Source organism: Pelecanus crispus, chromosome 2, assembly GCF_030463565.1.
Source record: "Pelecanus crispus isolate bPelCri1 chromosome 2, bPelCri1.pri, whole genome shotgun sequence".
Classification (NCBI taxonomy): domain Eukaryota; kingdom Metazoa; phylum Chordata; class Aves; order Pelecaniformes; family Pelecanidae; genus Pelecanus; species Pelecanus crispus.
The window spans coordinates 118,430,946-118,456,447 of record NC_134644.1 but is presented as its reverse complement, the minus strand read 5'-3'; the positions used below and the strand labels follow the sequence as shown (position 1 = coordinate 118,456,447).

The 25,502-nt window shown below is 37.7% G+C and overlaps 1 protein-coding gene across 1 annotated transcript in view; it reads left to right on the top strand.

Moving 5' to 3' along the window:
- Window positions 1–25,502, top strand: part of PTPRM (protein tyrosine phosphatase receptor type M) — a 509,987-nt gene that overhangs the window by 265,936 nt on the left and 218,549 nt on the right. Inside the window, exons 8-11 of the mRNA XM_075706282.1 lie at window positions 12,302–12,610; window positions 15,809–15,918; window positions 20,462–20,663; window positions 25,158–25,260. Of these exons, the coding sequence (XP_075562397.1) occupies window positions 12,302–12,610; window positions 15,809–15,918; window positions 20,462–20,663; window positions 25,158–25,260 (724 nt within the window). The remainder of the gene's footprint in view (window positions 1–12,301; window positions 12,611–15,808; window positions 15,919–20,461; window positions 20,664–25,157; window positions 25,261–25,502) is intronic.

Here is a 25,502-nt window from a genome sequence, read left to right as displayed (position 1 = left end):
GCCGCAGTGCTCATGGCTGTGGCTGGAGTAGCCACAGTGCCTGGGGCAGGGGTTTGAGTAGCTGCAAGGCCTGTAGTGGGGGTTGGAGTAGCCGCAGGGCCTGTAGTGGGGGTTTGAGTAGCCACAGTGCTTGTTGTTTTGTCATCAGATCCAGAGACCTTCTCTTTCTTTTGAGGGTACTGATTAGCGTTGACCACGGCTCGATAGGCATGGGCCAGTCCCCAGCATGTTGCAATGATTTGTGTCTCTCTGGAGCTACCAGGGTGACAACATACTTCTTCCAAATACTTTACTAATTCTTCAGGATTCTGCACTTGTTCAGGGGTGAAGTTCCAAAACACTGGAGGTCCCCACTGCCCTAGGTACTTGCGCATACGATCCCACACACCCTGCCACTCATAACTATCCAGCCTTGGGGTAGATCTTTGGATGGTATTTTTAAACTGCTTACTGACCTTTATCAAAATGGAAACAACATTCCCAAGAATTATCAATAGAAGTATCTTAACTGCCCAGGGGTGTTCAAGATACAGGAAAGTTGTTGTAATGAAGGAGGAAACATCATAGAAGAAAGCAGCAAAGGTGCCATTCTGTATTTCCTCCACAACAAGCCTCTCAGAGTAAGAAGTATAATTGCTAACTCTCTCTATGAGGTAGTACCCGAAGTACAGTAGTGACTTCTGTATGAAACCCAAATACCAAAGAATGCTCAAGGTCAGGGTTTTGATAAGGAGCCTCCCAAGCAAAAGATCATGAATCACTGCAGAGCATAGCACACTACACAAACTGACAGCAAGCTTTAACGCGTGCTGCAAAAAAAAGAACATGGTGCAGATCAGAAGAACTAATATCGTGACCGGCAACTGTTAACAGACTCCTTAATACACTCTGATTAATCTGTTGTTATCTCGCCCCACGTTGGGCGCCAAAAAGGACTGTCGTGGTTTAGCCCCAGCCAGGAACTAAGCACCACGCAGCCGCTCGCTCACTCCCCCTACCCCGATGGGATGGGGGAGAGAATTGGAGGAGTAAGAGTGAGAAACACTCCTGGGCTGAGATAAGAACAGTTTAATAATTGAAATAAAGTAAAATAGTAATGCTAATAGTAACAGTATAATAATGATAATAATAATAATGATACACGAAGCAAGTGATGCACAATGCAATTGCTCACCACCCGCCGACCGATACCCAGACAGTTCCCGAGCAGCGATCGCTGCTCCCCGGCCAACCCCCCCCAGTTTCTATACTGAGCATGACGTCATATGGTATGGAATAGCCCTTTGGTCAGTTTGGATCAACTATTCTGGCTGTGCCCCCTCCCAGTTTCTTGTGCGCCTGGCAGAGCATGGGAAGCTGAAAAAGTCCTTGACTAGCATAAGCAGTACTCAGCAACAACTAAAAACATCAGCCTGTTATCAACATTCTTCTCCTACTAAATCCAAAACACAGCACTATGCCTGCTGTTAGGAAGAAAATTAACTCTATCCCAGCCGAAACCAGGACAGCCATACTACAATGTCATAGATGAATTCCAGCCATTTCCAGGAAAATGGGCTAGAAAAAAGATTTTTCCCTCACACCAGAACTTCTAAATGTCTGTGTCGTTCTCCTGGGTTCCCATTTTTTGACCACGGTGTAGAAAAGCATGTGTTACATTGCTGCCATTTTCCCAGTTCATGGTGCATGGTCAAATTATGTCTGTTCTCATGAATTTACTTCAGCCACCTGCACCATCTCTTAGTATATCTGAAAGTTTCTGTATTGACCCTGTATTACCAGGTGGTTTCATGTTCAGTGAAGACCATACTGTTGTGTGGTAACTGTGTGAAGGAGGAATGTCAGGTGGCCGCAAGAGCCGTTCCTCAGACTTCCAGCTTCCTCTGTGTTGCCTGCGGCTTCTCAAATATGAGCAGCACCTGGGCTGCACGCTGTATAAGCTGGTCTAGAATTCTGCTACCTATGCCAACTTCTGAAAGGTGCCACAGGTGTGGAGGTACACATCTGGTTAAATGAGTCTCTGTGTCAGATCAGGACGTAATGACATCTGCTTTGTTAACATACAACGGACGTGTGATAAAAAGGGACAATAATGACACTGTAAACCAGTCATGTGATCAACTCAGAAAAAGGGTTAAACGCCTGTGATAGATTCAATCGAGAGGGACAATGTATGCAACACAGGTCATTTAACTTTAATTTTCCTCAAAGAATGTTCTGATCCAAGTATCTACTAAAGGCAAATCTACCAAAGGTAGCATCTACCAGAAACAGGCACTTTATTTGCCAGCTTACCATAGTAATTCTTCTGAGAGGTATTTATCACAATCTTTTATTTCTTTTTAATTTACATATTCACGGAGGTTCCTGGGGTGAAGTTGGGATAAATTGTCACTGCCATATGTGTGAAGTGAAAAGTATATGTCTGCACTCTTTATTTTTCATTTCTCAGTAAGATGTGTGCTTCCTTCATGCAAAAGAAAGAATACCTTAAGAACACATGCTTGTCTGTCTTTCGAACTCTCTAGAATTAGCTTGTCATGAAATGTAAAACTAATGTGTAGTTGTAAAAACCACTGCCAGCATTTTCCTCACTACTGGCTGATGGCTAAGTAGATTTAGAAATGAAAGGGGTTATTATAAAGTGATTACTGAATAGCTAGGTATGTCATTTTAAACAAGCAACTAAAATCTCTGTTGCAGATTTGGAATGTAATCTTGTTTGTATCATTCATACTTAAAATCTGATTTTGATTGTGGAGGAGTAATCATGTAATATAGGTAATTTGACAAAAATATATTGAATGATGTTTTTCTTTCATTCCTTATTTAAATGTATTAGAATTTAAATGACTCACCATTCAGAGTATACCTATAAAATGACAACATAAAGAAATATTAGATTCAATTTGCACTGGTTCAGATTTAAATTTTACTATAAAGTGAAAAGTTCATATCAGGTCTCATGAAAGAAAACATTGTATAGAAACTAACACTTAAAAAATAATACTAACTTTAAAAGGGCCTTATTGATGATTAAAAGGGTGTTACTGATGATTAGACCAATATATTTTCCATCTGTGAATGTCAGCCTGAAGACATAGGCCTCACGAGATATGTAGCCATTAATTGGAGAATAAGAGATGAAAAAGTTAAGGAAACTGTCTCTTGCAGGATTATATCATTCATTCATGTTTCTGTATCCAGTACTTGTAATAATACAATACTAAAAGCTTAAATCCAATGCCTCACCTGATTTCAAGCAACAGCTATGCTTATTTTTTGTATGCAGCGAGCTGATGCCATGGATGCTTATTAGAATGAGCTTTCAATGAATCTTCTATAATTGGCTAAATATCGTGGTTCTCTCCCAAGAATTCCTATATTTTTAGCTTGTGTTTCAGCTAGAAATATCACAAAAAGACTTCTCCTAGTGATAAGCTGATATTAGTACTTACGATCCTTCCTGAAAAAAGTAGACCTCTACTATATCTCACATTTGAATTTGAGAAGTGAGTGAGGATTCAAGCTGGCTCATTTTAAGAACTTGGCCTGCTCATTTTACTGCTGTGAGCTGTGAGTGTGTATTTTACTGTTTTCTGAGCTCCCACATTTTAGAACTAACCAGGTCTGGCCACAAAGTACAGAAAAACCTGTTGAGTGCAATGTTCTAATGGGTTAGAAATGAGACTGAGAATTAAGATTCCAAGGCTTTTTCTGATGCTTTGTAACCTTCAGCAGATAATTATTTCTTTTGAGCTTCAGTTTCTTTGTATATAAGCTAGGAGAAATGCTATTGTCATACCTCATACACAGAATCATAGAATCATTTAGGTTGGAAAAGACCTTTAAGATCATCCAGTCCAACCATTAACCTAACACTACCAAGTCCACCACTAAACCAATTAAGGGTAGAGTAGCAATTTCATGTTTCCTGGCTTGGTGGTAAGGTTTAACTGCACAACACTTCTGAAGTATATGATAAAACAAAATCAGTGGAAGCACAATCTTGCATCTGAAGGAGAATGGTGTTAGCTGTAATCTTACTTGACGGCAGGATAGTTTGGGAGACGCTAGCTTTTCTCTTTTGCCCAGTAGACTGGTGGCACTCTCTGGCAGGAAGGAGAGGCTGAATATGAGCACATACCATAAGTGAGAATCTTCCAGTTCTCAGATGCTGGGAATTGGTTTAGTCCAGAGACAGAAAACTATCTGTGGTGGGGTTGCCCTGAGATGTGGGGTTTTTTTATACTTAAGTCTTGTCCTGTTGACACCTTCTCTTCATTGTGACACTGTGGATGCTGATCACGTTAGTAAAGGTGCTGGGGGGAGCGTATGCAGGAAGCTTATTCCTGCCTCTCAATGCTTTTCAGTCTACAATAACTTGAAAGGGTGCAGAAGGGATCCCCACAGGCTACTGCTCAAAGTTAGCATCCTGATAATTTGAGGGTACATAAGCCCTTGTCTTCATCTTCCTTCACTGGCATTTTGACTGTGGAAGACAAATGAATATAACTGAAATAATATAATTAAAAGGAAGAATTTTTTTTAAAAAAAGAATACAATTAAAAAGAAACCATTTTTTTCCAGAATTTGCTCAAAGAAAACCAGGCATAGTCTCGTTTTCAGCATATAATAGATATATATAACTGATTATTCCGTCCTCTTTTGGATTACAGGTGACTATCATTTCAGTTTTGCTGTGTCATAGCTCTTTCTCTCATTAGTGCTGAAGCTCTGCAGGGCTTGCATCCCAACATTTTTTAAAGTGTCAGGGAGTACATTTAGAAGGCTGATAAAAGTGCTGCTTTTCTGTGGGAGGCATCTATTTTTGCAGAAGGAGGGACGTGTTCTTTTGGAAATGCTATTAGCAAGTAACAGTGAAAGACTGGTAAGAATTTTAAATACCATAACTTGAAACATTTCCAGGAGATGCTGGATATCTTCTGCGGTCATTTACTTTTACGTAAATATTCTTAGTAACTATTGCTATGAATTTCCATGGCTGCTCCATGAAAGGAAGTAGAGATATCCCAAATGAAACCAATGTTTCAAGTTCTTATACAAATTTATGATTGTTCTTTGCCGCTTTTAACATTTTTGCTTCCTGCCACAACACGCTGTGGCCTTAGATAAGTAAGATGACCAGCCTACAATATGCCCCTCTTTAATCCAAGTGTTGTTTCTGCTTCTTCCACAGCTTTGTGTAGCTTAGTCTTTGGGTTGACTTTAAAATTAATGAAATAACTAAATATTAAAATAACTAAATATTAAATTAAATTATTAAATATAAATAAAATAACTAAATATTAAAATAACTCAGCAGGACAATGACATCAGCAACATAATATTAGGATTTTGATTTTGCTCATTTTATGAGTCATTTGTCCCTTTGTTTCTTTGTTTGCCTCCTCTTTGTTTGATTCCTTTCTTTTATAACCCAAAAAATTGACAGTATGAAAAATCATGAAGGTAAAGTGTGCTTTTTCTTCCTCTAGTCCTAACTACAAAGCACTTTTTTTATATTAATGAATTTGACTGCCTCTTTGGATTTGAGATGTAGCTGTGTAAAATCAATGTGGTTTTTGACCTAAACAAAAATCTATTAAAAAGCTTTGAAATGACACCACCCAAAATGTTGCCCCACTGTTTCTCTCCTCACTGCACTCTGCAGTTTTTGGTAAATTGGAATTCGAAAATCCCTGATCAATTACCAGATTTGATAAATCGTGGTATTTTGAGCAAAGAAAAGCTCTTTTTGAACTTCAATTTGTTGTTTAAGTACTCAGACGAAGAATAATTACAGTATAAAGATCATTCCATCACAGTTGAATGTGATCTTTCACAAAACTGTCTGACCAAGTTTGCAAACAACCTCAAATTGTTTGCAGTCACATATAGATTGGATATCAAATCAAATCAAATAAGGACAAGCCAAACAAGTAAATATTTTACCTACTTTCTTGTTTGGTGTTGACTATAGATGTACAAATCTTGAGATTTGTTTTCTAAAACAAACATTGTTGCTTTGATAGCAGCTGGCTCACAAGGCATATAGTCTATTCCCCAATAGATGAAATGATATTTCACGCCTGTAGATGAAATGGTATTTCATTACCTCATGATCTGTGCCCCTGAGGCATAACATACTATCTAGACTACTGAGAAGCATCAGAGTATCTGTTTACCTGGAGAACTGTAGAGTGAGTAGAGAAGTCTGGCTTTATAACCTCTGCAGGTGGGGTTTTACCAGGTGAGGAGAAACATGGATGAAATATGGTGTGCATAAATAGATGTAAAGTAAGCTTTGTAATGTCCATTGTTAAAAAATGTCAAAGTGTTTAGTGTTGTAGTTTCTCTGCAGGGAAAAGTGAACTTCCTATGTCTCCTCCTCAGCTATTCTGTTTTTTTCTTCCCTGGAAGATACTTCTGATTCAGTAAAGTGCACTGACAGCCTGATCACTTTTACCAGCACTGGTGAACTCTTAAACATGTGTTTGACTTAAAACACAAGTAGCCTTGTTTGAAACAAAGCATGTGTCTGTCGTGGTTTAGCCCCAGCCAGCAACTCAGCACCACGCAGCCGCTCGCTCACTCCCCCTGCCCTGATGGGATGGGGGAGAGAATCGGAGGAGTAAGAGTGAGAAACACTCCTGGGTTGAGATAAGAACAGTTTAATAATTGAAGTAAAGTTAAATGGTGATGATAATAATGACAATATAATAAAGATAATAAAGATAATAAAGATGATGATGATGATAATAATAATAATAATAATAATAATAATAATAATAATAATATATGAAGCAAGTGATGCACAATGCAATTGCTCACCACCCGCCGACTGATACCCAGACAGTTCCCGAGCAGCGATCTCTGCCCCTGACCAACCCCCCCCAGTTTCTATACTGAGCATGACGTCATATGGTATGGAATAGCCCTTTGGGCAGTTTGGATCAACTATTCTGGCTGTGCCCCCTCCCAGTTTCTTGTGCACCTGGCAGAGCATGGGGAGCTGAAAAGTCCTTGACCAGCATAAGCAGTACTTAGCAACAACTAAACCATCAGCATGTTATCAGCATTCTTCTCCTATTAAAACCAAAACACAGCACTATGCCTGCTACTAGGAAGAAAATTAACTCTATCCCAGCCAAAACCAGACCAGTGTCTTAAATTGTCTGTTGAACCAGATGTAACCCTGGTTTAGTGTGTGGAATGAAGTCTAAAGTTTGTATGTGCTTATGGCTACCCTTAATTGGTTTAGTGTGGACTTGGTAGTGTAGGTTAATGGTTGGACTGGATGATCTTAAAGGTCTTTTCCAACTGAAACGATTCTATGGCTCCGTCACTGTAGTATGCAAGTTCCTTGCAGGTTTTCATGAAATTATATGTGACACCCTCTGATACCAATGCTAGAGTACTATGACTCCCACTTTACTCAGAGGGAATTGATGTGAAAAGATGTTAAGTAATTTGAAAAAGACTGCTTAGGCAATCTGTGACAAAGCCTGTACATTTAATTATCATTAGTTAAATTTTGTGTGTAAAAGAACTGTAGTGGTTAATATCTTAAATCTCAGATGATTCTGTTTTCATCTTAAATTTTTACATTTTCTTGTTCTGTTCATCCTTTACTTCCTGTGGAAGGACAATAGAGTCAAATCTGGAATTTAAATCACAAGAGTGATTACAGAGCTAAACCACACTAGTAGTTTGCCTAGACAAGAAGTAAATTTTTCATTCCTATTGTTCAGATGTTTTTCAAATGGTACCTAACACATACCAGATATCTGCAGCTACTGAAGTATCATGGAGTAGCAGAAAATCACCATGCCGTTTCTTTCTTCATCTCTTGTTTCAGTAGGTCTGTGGTGAAAAGACAAAACTTCCAGTCTGAGTTTTCATTCTAAACACAAGTTTTGATGATCAATGACAGGATGCTAAAAATACACCTAAATGTCTCTGTGATTCTGAAATTGAGTTTCTGAAAAAGCATTGTACTTGTGGTAAGAGGCAAAGTGTGAAGTTCCAGAGAAATGAGCTGTGAATTGCGGCTGCAATGGAAATTGATCCTGTCTGTCAGTCTCTGCTCCATATTCTCAGGAAAAACAGAGAGGAGCAGAGAAGCAGCCAAGATCACCGATTAAATTGGATGCTGAAGTGCCAGGGGCTAGAACCGGGCTTGCTGGTCCCTCAGGTCAGAGCTGCAGCTGTCAGACTTCACTGCTGGGTACCCTGCTGAAGCTGGCAGGAGGAGAGCAGGATGAAAAACGCTGCAGGCGTCGGCAGGGGAGTTAGTAAGAGCTACCTGGCTAAGCTTCAGGCATGACAGGCAGCGCGCTCCTTTGGGAGGAAAGCCTCTTCTCTTATGAATTGGTAAGCCTTATTTTCCCCGTTCACCTCAGGATTTGTACCGGTGAGGCGTAAGAAAATAGCTGGGATACTGAGGAACAGCAGAGGCTCAGTTCAGCCAGAGAACTGCAGAGTGAGTGGAGAGGTCTGGCTGTATAACCTCTCTGCAGGTGGGCCTTTACCAAGTGAGGGAAAAACAAAAGTTCAGCAAACAGCTGCTGTGGTATGAGGTGTATATGTTGCATATAATATAATCGGTATGGCATATTAATCTCCTTATTCATCTTCTACTCTAAAAAATGTGATTTCGGTTGAGATTAGCACTGTGAAATGACACTTCTCTATGTAGCTATCGCTAACCTGATGCAAGTTAACAACAGCAGGCATTGCTAGGATGACAACCTTCAAGTACTATGTGAATAGTTAGTGCAAGTCTCATGAACGCAACAGCAGCATTTCTATAGAATGCTTACTTTTTCACTTAAAGTTGGGAACTTATGATGGGGAAGTGATAAAAAGATCCTGTAGAAAATAAAATCAATGAAATTAAGTCATCATTCTGTGGTAATGAATTCAGCTTTCCCTTTTAAACCATAGTCATTACCTGTCTTTTTTTTTGTGTTGCTTAAGTTTTCTTTCCCCAAATATCCTGTGTCTTTCATGATAAAGAGCATATACTTTCCAGTGTATTGGAAGCAATGTAGTGTGCTCTCAGAACTGTATCACATTAAATATTTCCTCTGGGGCATACAATGATACCTCCAGAGAAGCTCAGTGCTAACTTGATCAAATGGAAACTTCTTTTTCTATCTTTTGTTACAGTAACTGCTATTTTTCATGGCTGTTTTGAGCCACATGGTTTTTTAAACCAAAAATTCCACTGTTACCTTAGCCTTTTTTTCTGGTTAAAAGTAGACATGTTTCCCTTCATCTCTTTCCTGCTTACTGTATGAATCAACTGAATTTAACCAAAAATTGTCATGTCCTGGAAGCATATAAATCTGTTATGACTGGGAACTCAATTATATAGAGCAGATGAGAACTGATATCCTCAGGTCTGTAATGAAGTCATGTCTGATAAATGAAAGAAGTGTGATACTGGAAGGAAAAACAAAATAAAGCAAATAAAGTAGTGGTAATTCAGGAATCGGGTTTATTTGATGAAAGAAATAATAAAGCGTCATCTATTCCACTAACCATGTCCGTTTTGAGAATCTAAAAGTGAGGACACAAAGTGGGTAAATTCTTTGGAGTACAGGCCTGTATCTTCAGAGCCCCTTTCATGGACAAACCTCTTTGGAATATTCAACCTCACTTTCTCAGTGGACATCCCCCAATAAACCAGTGGTTATCCCACCTGGTGCATGATATAAGATCTTGCTTTATTTTTCCTTACTTATCTTTCTCTGCTGTGCCCCAGGGGTTTTTTATATCCACCTTCTCCCTTTCTTTCCACTAAGTGCTGTCATGACTGGTTGACACGTTAACTGGGATGACACACTATGCTTACTTAACTGGGATGACACACTACGCTTACGCCAGGAAGGGGTCATTAGGGCCCTATCAGTTGCATAATCTCTGAATGAACAGTGAGAAAAACAGCTATGAGCTGCGTAGCTATCTGATACTATAGATTACAGAATCAAGTCAGGAACCAAAGCAACCAGGCCTTGTCTGATGGGCTTTATCCTGTGAATACCAAGAAAAGCTGTATTGTCTCTGTCTTTTACAATCTAATCTCTTCTTCCCCTTGTCTGTTTTGTTAGAAGTGAAAATTTCTCTGTCATTCTCACAGCAATGGCTTCAAGATTGTACTAGAGGGCTAACTTGTACTTTTTATTAAGGTAACGTGACATAAGAGTATCTTCCTCCTGGGCAGAAATCTTGGATAGGTTTTGATCCAGGTTTTTTGTACAGCCACTCAATTTCAGTTTTAAAATGCTACAAATCAGTTTTATGTCTCTAATAAAATGATTTCTCAGCTCCCCTGTGAATTTTCTGATGTGCCTACTATGGAACTAAGCAGGCTGTTCCATATTCTTGCAGCTAGGAACTTTGTTCAACTGCTTAACGCTGTATGTCAGGGTCACCTCAGTTCTGCTGATTTTCTAGTCCTATTTAGCCCATTCAGATAGCATTACAGTTACACAATACCCATCAAATGTCCTTTGCTATTCATAGTTTCACCTAAATGCAGAAATGCTTAGAAACTGATAGGAAAAAAAGGAAAACTCCTTTTTCATGAAATTTATGTCTGAATTATGCAGAAGTAAATGCTCAAGCAAGACATGAAACTCTTAGGACTTGTCAGTCTTTGAGGTTTGCTTCTCATTAATCTTAATTGTTGTAGCAATAGAAAATATCCCCAACACCCCAAACACCAAGGTTCTTAGCTGGAGTATCTGAGTGTGGAAGCAGGTAAATCACTCTATACTGATTTATCCTTGGGGAGGACCTTTTTACCAGTCAGTCTAGTCACAAGGAAGGAGACCAGGATTAGATCTGTTATTGAATTTGTTTTGCTTTGCCATTGGCAAATATTCTATATTGGTAATCAACACTGTTGGATAGTGGCAATTAATTAAAAAAAAAAGAAGCTGAAGGATTTAAAAGGGGAAAAAATACCCTGCTTTGTAGTTGTTAGAACAAGCAATTTCTTAACACCTTTTCTTCAAGGAGTTAAGATGAATAACATCTTTGAACAAAAATTTGAAGCATGCAGGGATTTTATTAAAAAGTAAAAAGATGAAATCCTATGTAAATTGTTCAGAACATTCGTAGTGAAGACATGTTGATTAATAAACATAAAAGAGGGACGATGCATATTAATTTGTGTACATATAAGAGGCTTCTAGCTCATTAGAAGTCTTCTAAGCATTTAACTACTGAAGCAGTGGATAAAACCAGACATTGTCTTTAATCTTGTTGAGGGCTCCAATATGAAAAAAAACCAGATTGTTGCTAAATATGTATAATAGCTCTATTAATGACAGTGTTTTGAAAATGTGGGGTGTGTGTCAACTCAGTGGTTTTGCTGTAATATGGTAGAAATTTGGGTTCACTTTTCTATTTCAGTTGCTGGGACCAGTAGGACTGAAGAAAATTTAACTTCATCAACCACAGTCTTTGGTTCTTGTATATAGATAGACATAAGTTCTTGGGTATGATTTTGTTAGATGTGATTTATGGCTGGTAATCAAATGGGAGATTTCTGCAAAAGCTCAGATGCAGTAGGATACTGGCTGATGTGCCTCCTGTCGTTTCTTTTGATTCTTTGCTAAACCGCTACTACAAACTGAGGTATTTGCACTGTTTATTTTAGATGTGGTTAAAAAAAAAAAAAAAAGAAAGAAGCTATTAACAACTAATGCTTATGGGAAAAGAACCCTATGGGCTATTTTAAAGGAATTGGAATATTAACTTAATGTCCTGGCTAAATAGAGATTGAGTAATTGCATTCAGTCTAACTGAAAAACAAATGGATAAGAAATAGCTGACTTCTTTGTATAAACATTCCTGGGAGAAAATAACCAGGTATTTGCAAGTTTTCCCTAAAATTACATTTTCTTTTTAGAAACTTGTTTTGTGAAGGTTTTTGCTCTAAAATTGTTAACACAAATTATTTTTTTTAAAAAATTGGACATATTTATTTTTTGAAGCAACAGGTAAAAAAGTAAGCATCATTTAAACTGTATCATGCAGTTTGAGTTTAAGCATAAAAACTTCGTTATTTTGTTTGCTCTTCATTTTTCGTCAGACACTTCTTTTCTCACTGATTTTTCAGACCTATACTTTTATTGTCATTTGCACTATGAGAGATAAAGCAATGAATTTCTGTTTCTGCTTATATATCATATTTATAGAACTGTATAACTTCTTATTACTTGTGTTACTTACTGTTGTAATATGAACAAATAATCATACCAGAATTATGTTGGGAATTTTGCAGATCCAATGCGTGGGCCACGAAAACTAGAGGTTGTGGAGATCAAATCTAGACAAATCACTATTTGCTGGGAACCATTTGGATATAATGTCACACGTTGCCATCGATACAACCTCACAGTCCATTACCGTTACCAGGCTGGAGGACAAGAGCAAGTGAGAGAAGAAGTAAGCTGGGATACAGAAAGTTCACATCCCCAGCACACAATTACTAATCTGTCACCATACACAAATGTCAGCATCAAATTAGTACTAATGAATCCTGAAGGACGAAAAGAAAGCCAAGAACTTGTAGTACAAACTGATGAAGACGGTGAGTTTTTGTTTTTACATATACGTATACATTGTACATGCATACAACCTGATAGTCAATATGCTTTTCTATATAAGTGTGTGTTCTACCTTCACTAAAATCTGTAACAGATTTTCCACCAACTTCAGCAATTTTAAGGCAGTAAAGGGTCCATTAAAAGTGTTATAATTACCTTTTACATAACCTATAACATCATACATCATTTAATCATTTCTTCATTAAACTCATAACTTGTGCTTGAACTATGTTCTGCCTCTTAAAAAAGATCCAGTATCAGTTTGAAGAAATTTCAGGTGACTGTCCACAGTATCCTCATGTAAGCTTTTCTGTTGAGTGGTATGCTCAACATTAAATACTTGTTCTTGATTTGCAGTTTCAGTTTCTCTAGCTTTGGCTTTCCAACGACTGGAGACTGTTAGTTGTTTATTCAGACAATATATTCCATATACAGACATTAAAATATATAGATATTCCCTTCCTTCTAGTAATTCTCAGCTAACGTGGGCTTTTCAGACCTAATTTTTTTATTTTGAGCAATAACGTAATTTGTGAGTGTCTTTTTTGAAGCATGGACAGCAGAATTGGCTACTCTGCCTCTGTAATGCTCTAGTAATATTGCATGAAAAGGTTATACCATTGTCCTAAGTCCTCTGTAATATTATTGTGATTATACATGCAGAGGGTTTAGTGGAGCTTTGTTACCTACGATACCAAAATGGGACTTCCTTGTTGAATTGGTCATGCACCAGGAATCAGTTTCACCTTTCCAGAACACTCTGTGCTGAAGTATAGCCCCTTAGGGCCCTCTACAAGTGTACCTTAGGTTTTTTGACCTTGCTTTTAGCCATTTTAAAATGCATACTGTTCAAAGAAACTGGCATTGCTTTGTAAAACAGATCTGTCCTCCTCCTGTTTTTATCATCTGCAATCTGAACAGGAATGGCTTTGTATTTTCTTCCAGATCAATGATAGATTTACTGCAAACATGTTGGAAAGATTTCTAGAAAAAACTTCAGCAATGATGAGTTCCTCTTATAACAAATACTTGAAATCTGTCATTTAAACCTATTAAATCATTTAATATGTGCTGTATTGGTTTTGTGTAGTGCTAACTTCTAATCAAAATATATGAGGGAATAAATTAAAAAATTTAGGAATGTATAGTTGCTAATGCAACAGATTTGACAAAGCATAGCTAACAAACAAATTGTTAAATTAGGATTAATTTTGCTGTCATCCTCTAATATTGATTCGGTTCAACTGTTGGATGACAAAGCTAAAGACTATTTATGTATTTTTTCTAAAATTTTGTGTATTATTTTCTTATTCTTGGCCCTCTAGAATGTTATATTACTCCAAGACCTATTAAAAACCAGCATCAGTGGTTGAGAGAATACCTTGGACAAAAATTATAACTTTTTAGTATATCATACACTTTCAGTAAGGTACATAAATCTGAATATAACACAACAGAGTATATGAACCAAATAATCATCATATTTTTTTGACTCACACAATCATGTAGGTTGCAAGGGACTTCCAGAGCTCATTTAGTCCAACCTTTTGCTCAGAGCAGATCGAGTGAGAGCAGATTGCTCAAGATCTTGTACAGTTGAGTTTTGAGTATCTCCAGAGATGGATATCCCACAACCTCTCTAGGTAACCTCTGTCAGTGTTTGACCTCCCTTATGGCATAACTGCTCAGAGTTTATGGCCTTCAGATAGTCACAGAGGGTTACCACAGTGTTTTGCTATACTTCCGACTTACTTACGCTATATTTAATTCCTCTCCCTTTACACATAAATCATTAACCCCATGATTCCAAATGAGTTTTGCCAGTTCTCTCCTCCTTGGAAGCAAGGTTTAGTGCCCAGACTTAAGGTTGCCCTAAAGGCATAATCTTACTGGTCCATACAGGACTGGTAAGCCAGTTCAGAAACCATCACCTGTGTCTTTGGAGCTTCCCCTTGGTAGAGCAAGAGACTCTGCGGAGATCTATGGAGAGGTGATTATGGAGCCTCAAACTGTGTAAACTCCTAGACCAGCAGCATGGAGGAGGAGGAGGAGGAGGGGGAGGAGGAGGATGAGGAGGATGGGGAAGATAGTGCTCTACCAGACCTAGCAACAGGAAAGAGTCACCAGATGTCTTGCTTTCAGATCTTCCTATTCTCTAACCATTCTGGTAAATCTCAGTAAGGGGTCTGAGAATTTAATTCAACCACTGCAGTGAGTAGTTTCCACTTTCTTCTTCTAGCATGTGGAAAATCTTAAGTGTATCTTCTTACTGGATTTTCACATACAGTTTATGGAAAAGTGCTAACCCATCAGTGCCTGTTGCCTCACAACAGTGCTGTGTGCTTTTTTCAGGATTTTCTTTTCACATTCCATTGCAAGTGTTGTTACAAAAATAAAATCACAGATACATGTCCATGTGCTGTATACACAATCTTCTCTGAAAACGGCGTTGAGGTTGGCTCAGGGATAAGGTAATTGTTGCAGAACAAACAGGAAACAGAAGTAGAGACCTAAGAGCTGTTGACATACCTTTTATCAGAACCTTCTGACATCCCTGACTCTTCAGAGGTCATTCTCAAAAATTAAGAGACTTCAAGAAAAATGACTAATGTCACATTTTCAGTTTGGCTGCTTCATAATTTCCTTATGTTCACCCTGTTGTAGGTCTTCAGGTGTAATGTCAGTGAGCATCACTGTTGTATGCAACATGTGACTTGTCTTTCCAAGCTAACCATTGTAGTTCAGTCTGTTGAAACTGTACCTTGTTACTTCAATGCTTGTCCATTTTCATAAATGAATGTTTAATATGTTTTTCACTATGGGACAGGAGCACTATTGATAAGTAGGTATCACAAATAGATTTTATTTACAAGAATTTATATTTGCAGTATCACCTAATTCCTTATAAAAAGCTGATTTGTCCTTTTCTTTCATCAGTAGTGTTTTACAGGAAAAGTGCAATGCTTGCTAATTCCTCCTTACATTGAAGGTGACATATATGTTTCCTTAATGTCACTATCTTGTTAAAGAAATCATTCTCCTTCTGAGCTACCCTGGCCTTTGCTTCAGTCTTGGGGAAATAATAGTGGGATGGTTTTTATGTCTCAACAGCGCAAATATTAAGCAGAGTGTCTCCTTCTGAAATTTTTCTCAGAACATTTTTTCTTTTTTTTATCCTTTAGTCCCGAGTGCTGTGCCACTTGAATCCATTCAAGGGAGTACCTTTGAAGAGAAGATTTTTCTCCAATGGAGAGAGCCAGCGCAAACATATGGTGTTATTACTTTGTATGAGGTACCTAGCATTTTGTCATGTTTTAATTTTTATATATAGTTTTGATTTTCAAAAGTGCATAATTAGTAAGAAAATGAATTTTTTTGCAGTTTATATAAAATGAATCTTCTTTTGGAAGATAGGAGCACTTACAAAGTAATAAAATCAAATATATAATGTAGAAGTGAATTAGGACCCAAAATGTCCCTGGGTTATCAGCTTTAAGAAAACTGATATTTTTAGAACCATGTGATATAGCATTCTATCTAGTAATGTGGATCAAATATTTATAAGATTGAAAGACAGATCTTAGTGAATTTTTAAAAAAATAGGAGACATAACACAGTGGTGACAGTCAACATCACTTTTAGATAAGACTCATTACAGGAAGCCTATTGTAATAGAAACAAGCAGGCATAATTAAAAAAAAGTCTAGCATTTTTTAAATGCAAATTCAACAAAATTATATGTTGTTAGATGTCTAAAAATGGCTGCTTTTCCTCCTGTGGAACCTCTGCCTGAATACCTTTTAGAAAAATTGACAAAAGACTGCACAGATTAAGCTGTCAGACAGTAATCACTGTTAAGCTTCTTACCTGACCTTACTACAAAATTGGTATTGAAATGCTTTGTTTAAAAAAAAAACACCTAAATGAGATATGGTGTAAAAGAAAAGTTAAATTGAATGTTAACCTATTGATACTGTTTTGAAAACTATTTTATTGTAAGAGGATAAAATGTTATGAAAAAGTATGAATTGATTTTTTATAAAGCTGACTACTTTCCAGCTAGTTCAACAGTTGCCCATCTTCAGGGATCAGAATGTTTTAGTTAATATGTTAATGTTTTCATTGATGTTAGGGTTTATGTACATAGAAACACACAGTGGTGAATCATCTTTCTACTCACAAACATGCATGCATGTCTAATTACATTGCTGAGGAGTATATGCACTATGTACATGCAGTTCATCCTTAAATGTGTATACATACATAACTCCATCAGCTGTAATGGGAGTTGTGCAGGTGTATTCAGAGGTGGAAAAGAATAGTTTGGCCAGAGTTTCTAAGGTAGTCAGGACTGTACAAGTCTCTGAACATCAAAAGAACCTAGCATTCCAACAACGAAGAGAATATTGAAAAGAAAAGAAAATACTGATATCTCCTTATACTGCTTATCTAATATATCTCAAAATGGAGATGGAGGGAGAAAGGCAATCAGTTAAATCAGAAACTGATTTAATTACTTTTTAAGTAAAAGATACCAACAGACTAATGCAACCAAACTGTCCCTTGTTTTAAAGATGCCAACTCAGTCCAGTCAGGTGGCTGAATATGAACAGACACCTCGTTGCTGAAAGTTTGTTTGTCAGTACTTTTTCTGCCCTGATTTTTTGCTTATAAGCCTAAAATGTATCACAAAGTTTTTATAAATATGACTGGTAAACTACCTGGAGGCCAACAAATATACACAGTGAATCACAGGGAGATTTTACCTGTAAACTTCAGGTGAAATATAAAAGTATACTTCAGGTATATTTTAGCTAACTGAAGTAGCGCAGAGGATAAGATCCAGACAAGTTAGATGAAATTTAGGTACCTGTGTTTTATAGGTGGATTTAGACTATCCATGATGTCTCAGCAGGCACCTCTGGCTGATCGTTGTGCCGTCACGGTAATGCATCCAGCACAGCTCCAGATCACCCAAGCTTGAGAAGTGAGGTGTCTAGCTCCTGCCTATGCCTCGTTGCAAGCCAAAGCTTAAATAAAGAGGCATCTAAGCCTTGGCTGTGTGTACATCAACAATTCTGATTTAAAAAGCATAGCCACCAAAGCTGCTCTTACACAAACGTATGCCGTATTTGGTATGTTCATGAAAACTATGGTGCTCACGGCATTCACCTTTCAGAGAATGGCCTAGCAGATGAGTACTAACCTAGGAAGGGAGAGGCCAAGGTAGGGGACATTTCAGCCTGAGGGATTCCCCAATTAATGATCATCTGCCTGCAGGGGAGTCACTCAGGCGCAGAGCCGCAGCAAGGAGTGAATGCTCCTTCCATTCACCCGCCACTGGGCTGTACACAACCAGGGCTGAAAGAATTGTAGTGCCAGGAGGAAAGCAAGTACAAGAGTGCAGGGTACTTTAGAGTTGAAGACACACAGCTTGGGTGAGGCAAAACTGCAAGTACGTAAGCCTGAGTCAGACCTAGGAGCGAGGTTGCTCTTTCCAGGGCAAGCTCTTCAGCTAGCAGCCGTTTTTTATAGGGGCAGCCTTAAGACAACAGCAGCAGACACCTTTCAGGAGGAGGTCCCAGGGTCTTGATCCCAGCAGGCAGATGAACTTAATGTGCAGTCCTGAGTCTGCATCCGTGCTCCCAGAGGGAAAGCTCAATCTCACCTCTGTGTCTAGCGTTTCTCACTCTGAGTACCTAACTTTCCGTGTTGTTAAAAATCTCGTAACAATCTGTTTTCTGGGGCCAGGCATTTGTTTTTAGTGCCTGAAGGAGACAGTCTTTTAATACATGTGGTGGGAAAAACTATGTGTTGAAGTATCAGTATTAAAGTATTCATTGCTATTGTGATATTAAGTGCAAATCCAATTATTTTACCAATATTTAAAGACAAAAGCCTTTAAATGAAGAAATGACATAATCACAAATTACACCATTTTGCTCCTCTGTCATCAGTACAGGTCCACAGCTGTAGGAATAAAGGGATTAGTCCTTTGGGCAAGGTTTCATCTAAATTTGATAAAAATAGTCAGCATCCAGTGAGAAAATGACCCTCGTGCCCTTTTTTTTCCATCACTGCAAAGCTGAACTGGCATTAGCAATGGTGGACATAAGAAATTAGTTAAAAAAAAGTAGGAGCAGTCTTACAAATAGGAGTGAAATACAGAAACAGTACAGGTGCGTTGTAACCATGGAAGAGCTTATTTCATTACGGAACATCAGCCACTTAGCTATCTAATAACTAAGCACTGCAAAAAATTTATAAGAATCTTAACATAGACTTCAGAGTCTCTGATAGCCTGGTATTATTTTGAAAAACAAGTGAGATTTTTGGAAAATCCAGTTAAGAATCATAGAAATACAGAAAACGGAGGTAGAGGGAGCAGCAGGGGTCATTTAGTTCACATATCTTGGGCAAAACACGATAATATAAAACATAGTTGCGATATAGTTGTCTAACCTGTCTTTTAAAATCACCAAAATAAGTTATGACCCACTGCCCACAAGCAGACATAACAACACTTACCATCAGAAAGGGAGATTCTTTTGGGCAATATGTAACCTTAATTTCTTTACTGATAAAAGTTCAGATATTTGGTAGTGTAATCTTCTTCTGTCTTCTGTTATAGTTAGGAGGGTTAGCTGAGCGGTTTTTAAGGCACTTGTCAGTTCAATTTACGGATGAGGAGTTGTAGAGGATGTGCCTATACCTACTGAAATAATGTCAGGGTTTATCTAGATGATATCAAAGTTTTTATTACCAGTTTTCAGCACTTTATTGATGTTATATTAGGTGGGTCATATAAAAATCAATTTTCATTAAGTCAGAGGTTTTAGGAAATTGCAAGTGTTTAAGGAGTGTAGTGCTGACACTTAGATGTTTCTATGTATTGTTTTTATGTGTCTTCTTAATTATAATGATATGGAATAAATATAGCCAAAAGAATGTCAATTATCACTTTATATAATAAGGGTGTTGGAATTATTTGCATACAAATGAAACTTTAGAAGTGAAAGGAGGGATGAATCATTTTTACTTTTTAATTTTTTAATGGATTTCTTATTTTTAAATTCTCATTAGAGTGCATGGAAATTAGTAATTAATAGAAGAAATCTGGATCAAGTTTTACTGTGAACCTACATTAACATTTCTAATGAAAACTAAAAATACTGTTTGAATCAAAGAAGGAACTGAGGATACAATATACACTGCATATATTACTTAACATTTTATCTCTCCTTTCCTCCAAATGAGAATCCGACCTAGGTACAATATAATACCCTGAAAATTCCCAAATTAGCAATTACAATAGCTAAGCTTCAGACTAAAATGCAAGCTTTACCCACTTTCTGAAAAATTTGCCTTAAGCTGCCCTTATCATCTTTTACAGATAATCTTATTCAGAGCAAAGTGTAATTATAGCAAAGTCAGCTGGAACTGGGGGCTACACCTTCTGTTATTCACTTATCTGTTTTTACCTGGATGTTTTGGTTTTGTTATTGTTGCTGATCAAAACCAACAGTAAGATGAGTTCAAAAAATGACACTGGGAAAGCCAGCATCTTGAAGGAATTAATGTAAGCCTGAACCCATCCTTTAGAGTTGTAATCTAGCTGCCTCTAAGTCTCTGTATCTATAAAAGTAATAACTCATACCAGTTATGGCTGAGTCTCTGTGTCCCTTCGTGGGATTCGGGATTTGAAGAGTAGAAGAGAGTAAGATAGCTTATCATAAAATGTCTGACAGCGCATACATCAGAAGGGTTTACTGGATAAAGATGCAATCTCTGTCCATCTGCTCACGGCAGTTTATAACTTTCTTATTCTTTTGCAGATCACCTACAAAGCAGTCAGTTCCTTTGACCCAGAAATAGATTTATCCAATCAAAGTGGACGAGTCTCAAAGCTAGGAAATGAAACGCACTACCTCTTTTTTGGACTGTATCCTGGCACTACATACTCTTTTACCATCAGAGCCAGCACAGCGAAAGGCTTTGGACCTCCAATCACAAATCAGTTCACCACTAAAATATCAGGTACTTGATTAAAGAATATTTTTGTTTGCTTATGATAATGATGTGGGCGATTCTTTTGTTGATTACTTCTTCCTTAGGATTTAACAAGCAGAAAACTGAAGAAGTAAAATACATGTGCATCCCTGAAGATGTCAAAGTGATGTACATTAACATATCTGAAAAACTTCCAAGTGCTTAAATATCAGCTTTTACTTTGAAATTCCTGTTCACAACTGTAACTTACCACCCAAGAAACCCTATGAATTATGTGCCTGCAGTCAGTGCCAGCTGCTGTTGCAACATTTAGCATAGGGTTTTTTGGACATGAGGATGAGGGTTCCATTCAGAGCTTAGTCAGCCTTGACATGATTCTAAATTAGTACAGTAACAGTGCTGGAAAATCTCTTTAATGAGCCATGAACAATTGAGAGTAGAGCAGAAATACAGTATGTCTAGTGCTCGCTTAGAAAGTGTAGCTAACTGCCAGCCTGCGTGTGTTCCTAGCAGGCATGTGGACTGAAGTGGATATGAAACTGTATTAGACAAGAACATCAGGAGTAGTGGTTTTCAGATAACAGCAGCATGGCTCTGTCACTTCCGCAGATCCATGAGCAGTATTTTAAAGGCCTCCCAGAGGCAGAGGAACACTTCATTTCTCTAGCTGTTGGGATGCAATACTATTACATACTCTAAAATGCTTATGTAATTGATGACAAAATGTTTTGCAGAGTTACAGTTGAAATCCCTTTACTCTTCACTTCTCTACAGTCTTCTTGGGAATTAAACTGACAGTTGAACTATGGCCCCTTGATAATATTTACAGAAAATTACCTTATCTATTTGTGGTCCACTTCGCTTTTCATAAATGATAAAGGCAGGCATCTGGGTACAAAATATTCTTTCCCTTTTACTCTCATTCTTTGTACTTTTCCCCATCACTCATTTTCTGTCCTCACTGGAATGAAAAAAAGTAGCAAGTATTAATCAGAAATAGAGCAATTTCTTTTTTCATGTTATAGGGAAAGGCAGTTAATGCAAGGTGGAAATTATTGCCAATACAGGTGTTTGTAGAGAAAAAATAAAAAAAAAGTTGTTAATTTTCAGGTTAGAAAATTATTCTTTATAGAAAGTCTAAACTTAATTAACACTGATCAGTAATGATGCGGTTCGTTTTCCATCCCCTTTTCTATACTGAGGAGCAACTTTCTCTGTCAGAAATCAACTTCTGACATAGCAAAACTTGATATGAGTTAGGATGGCAGAATCAGCCCTTATTAGAATGAGGAAGGAAGGAGACTACTGAGAGCGGAGAAGAATCTGGCCATTTGGGAATAACTCTGAATCTTAAATTGTTGTTCTTTTCTAAATTTGGTATGTTGCCTACTAAAATTCATTACAGTAAATGGACGTTGCAGGCATTCTTGGGGATGAGACTAACCTCCAAGCTACCACGTGGCGAGGTTCTGCAAGCTCTCTTGTATTACTCTCTCATTACTTCATGTTAGTTACTGTACTGACAGGGAATGTTTATGACTTGTCTTTGGGTAGTTAAAGCCAATCACTTGATTAATTTAAAATAGAAGCAGAATGCATATATTTCTTAGTATCATTGAAAAATCACAACTGAAATTTTAGCTTTTGAATATAGTACTCTCTTTGCAGTGCTATTGGCCTGTGATCTCACTGTCTCACTGTAAGGCTTTGAGGCTCTTGATGTGGCCAGTGCTCTCCATTTTGGAGAGATGTGCAAAGAAAATGCTGAACATTTATGGATAAAAGGTTTCACTATTTTTTAGAACAGATGAGGTGGCAACAGTGCATTCTGACCAATTTCTGAATTGAGTCATTGCATTTTAATTTGTCTGACTCTAGACTGCATTTTCATTTGAATAAAACACTCCTAATTTCCTGTCTTAAGTGTTCGAGTAGTACTATTTTGTACTGTGAATAGTTGCCATGTTTCATTGTACAGTTGTGTGATTGGCACTGATGGATGAAGTGATCTGTATGTAAATAGGTATTACCAAAAGCAGAGCTCGTAGCAGTGCCTGCTATCAAAATTGATGGGCACTCTATTAGAACACTGTTTTCTGTTGCATATAACTGTGAAAAGTCAGTTGTGCGGCCTGAAATTTTGTATGCTGCCTTCCATACTAAGACGAATTTCATCCATTTCAGGAACATGGCTGACATAATGAAAAATTCTGGTGACTGATACGTTACTGAAGTGCTTTCAAACAGGGATTTAAATATTTAACAAGAAGAGAGACATTACTCTGAGCCATCACTCTGAAAATCTGTCCAGATTTGGGCAATTTGTAAATGTTGCAGTTTGCACACAAATGGTGGAAACTTGACAGAATTTAGCAGCAAATGTCGCCATAGATGACATCCTCACTAAATAGATTTAAGTTCTCCAAGCTTTTAGAGGCTTGCCTGTGTGTTCATCAACTCAGTGCTGCCCAACACAGATAGAGAGTCTCGAAAGGCCTTACCTTTTGGTGCATCTGAGCTTTCTGCTGCTTAAGACCACGGTGTGCAGTTGCAAAGACTGCGAACATGAAGAATATCTCAGTTTTCTCTTTTTATTGATAAGGTCCTTCTTTACATGTGGGCAGTGTGGAGGAGGAAGAGTCCTAACCTAGATGGAAGAAAAGTGTAAGAATAGATAATGTCCAAGTATCTGTGGAGAAGAGAAATAGTAGCCAGGACTAAAAGGCGGGACTCGGAGAACCACAACTCAGATCCTGGACAGGAACACAATTTTGGTGGAAGGAGGCTAAGATTAGTGAAGAGTGCAAGCAGGGACCTAGGAGTCATCAGTTAGGAAGATTACAAGACTTGTTAAAATGTGGGCAGGAGACCAAGGGCAAGAAATGACACCGTTCAGAGTTCATACAGCTTTTTGGAGATGCAGTTACTCTGTGCTTCCCTTATTTTCATGATGGTCAACTTGATAATGGGGCATTATGTGAACAAGTTCTGGATATCCAAAACTGCAAAACTGAAATATGCGAAAATGCTGTCTGAATCTTTAAAGTACTGTGGAACATTATGCCTTTAGACTTCTCAAAGTGGCTACCCAAACAATATAAAACGATTAGTCTAAATGTTTGTGCCTTATATCCAGGATTGTAAACAGAATAAAACCCTCTCAGCTTACAAGGAGATTTTTGAAAATTCATTTTTTTAATTTGTGAGGCGTTTCAAAACTGGTGAATATCAATGAAAAGCAATGAAGGTGATGTTAATGTTTTCACAGCAGACTGAACAGTTGTGGACAAAAGTGTTAATGCAGTCCTTAACTTGGATATATAGGGCAATATGGATAAAGGAATGAGAAGTTCATATACCTTTCAAGTAGGTGCAGCTACTACTGGGAAGGTGAAAAGGACCGGAAAATACACTTGAAAGAAAGACTCACGTTGTTGGAGCTATTTAATTTGCTAGAGGAGCCTAGAGGTTGATAATATCTGTATGTGGAGCATAATACACTCTTGAGTAACTTGATCAGTATGGTACACAAAAGTACCCAGTGGCTGGAAGATGAAACTACACAAATTGAGATGCTAAATAGGTCTCCGTGTTCAACATGAAGTATAATTAGCCATTGGAAGAACCTGCTAAAGAAAAGATCTTCTACCCCACCAAATGTATTTTCTTTTTCAAGCAGGAGTTAGTTTAGGGAAGTTCACTGCCCTGCATTATTCCTGTGGTCAGAAAAGATCATTGCAATGACCACTGTTTGCTCCTATAGCCTTTAAATCTGTTAATTGTGTATCATCATTAACAACTGGACAATAAGGATACAACAGACTGCTAAATGATCAATTAGCTGAGCAGCCTTCCATCCAATATAACAATAAAATTGTGACTAGATGATAGCACTGAAAAAAGTAGCAATGATAAAAAACAATAACTGAGGCATCGTTTGTTTTAATCACAACTGTAATTCCTTAATGAAGACACAGTTTGCAAAAGTGCTATTGAGTGTGGCTTCAAACTAAGATAAGCTCTCAAGGTGATAATCCTGCTTCATTATTGTAAATTATGTCTGTGGTGGACAATAGACCCAGGACAGTTACAGTACTAATTAAAATTCCAGGAATGACAAATTCCGAGAGTGCATCCTAATACCGCTGACATACTGAGAAAGCTGGGCTCAGTTTCAAAAACTATTGTCACTTCAGCATGCACATTTGCAGATGCTGTTCTTGAGATAACTTTTCGTTTCCAAGTCATGGATTCTCAATACTTTCTGCAAACTTACTCCTACTAGTATCTGTTTCCTGTCTTGAAATTGGCAGTGAGCTGAGATTTCTTTGGGGTTTTGTTTTCCTGAAGTTATTTAACAGTCTCACGCTTGTGTTGTAACACAAAGCATCTTAGACCTATAATATGGTCTTTGTATTTGAAGAAGTCTTTAAAATTACCTATTCAAATAAAGATACTGCTCTTGAAAGAAGAAATACAGGAATAATGATTATTTTTGCCTCTCTTCTTTTCTTATTCTAGCACCCTCTATGCCACCATATGAACTTGAAACACCTTTGAATCAAACTGACAGCACTGTGACAGTCTTGCTGAAACCTGCGCAGAGCAGAGGCGCTCCTGTCAGGTACTGGGGGAAAAATCTTTATAAAATTAAAACCAAATTGATTAATTTCTTGAACATGTATTCTTGGGATTTTCTACACAGCAATCGGTGTCTAAATTCATGTCTGTATTAGCTCTAATTAAATTAAATAACTGAAGAAAATGAAAGTGCTTTGATGTTGAGTGTTCGTGTATTGTTTAAAGGATTTGATCCAGATGCAAGTGGCTTGTTCTTTGAAGATAAGGAACAAAGCCATAGTTCTG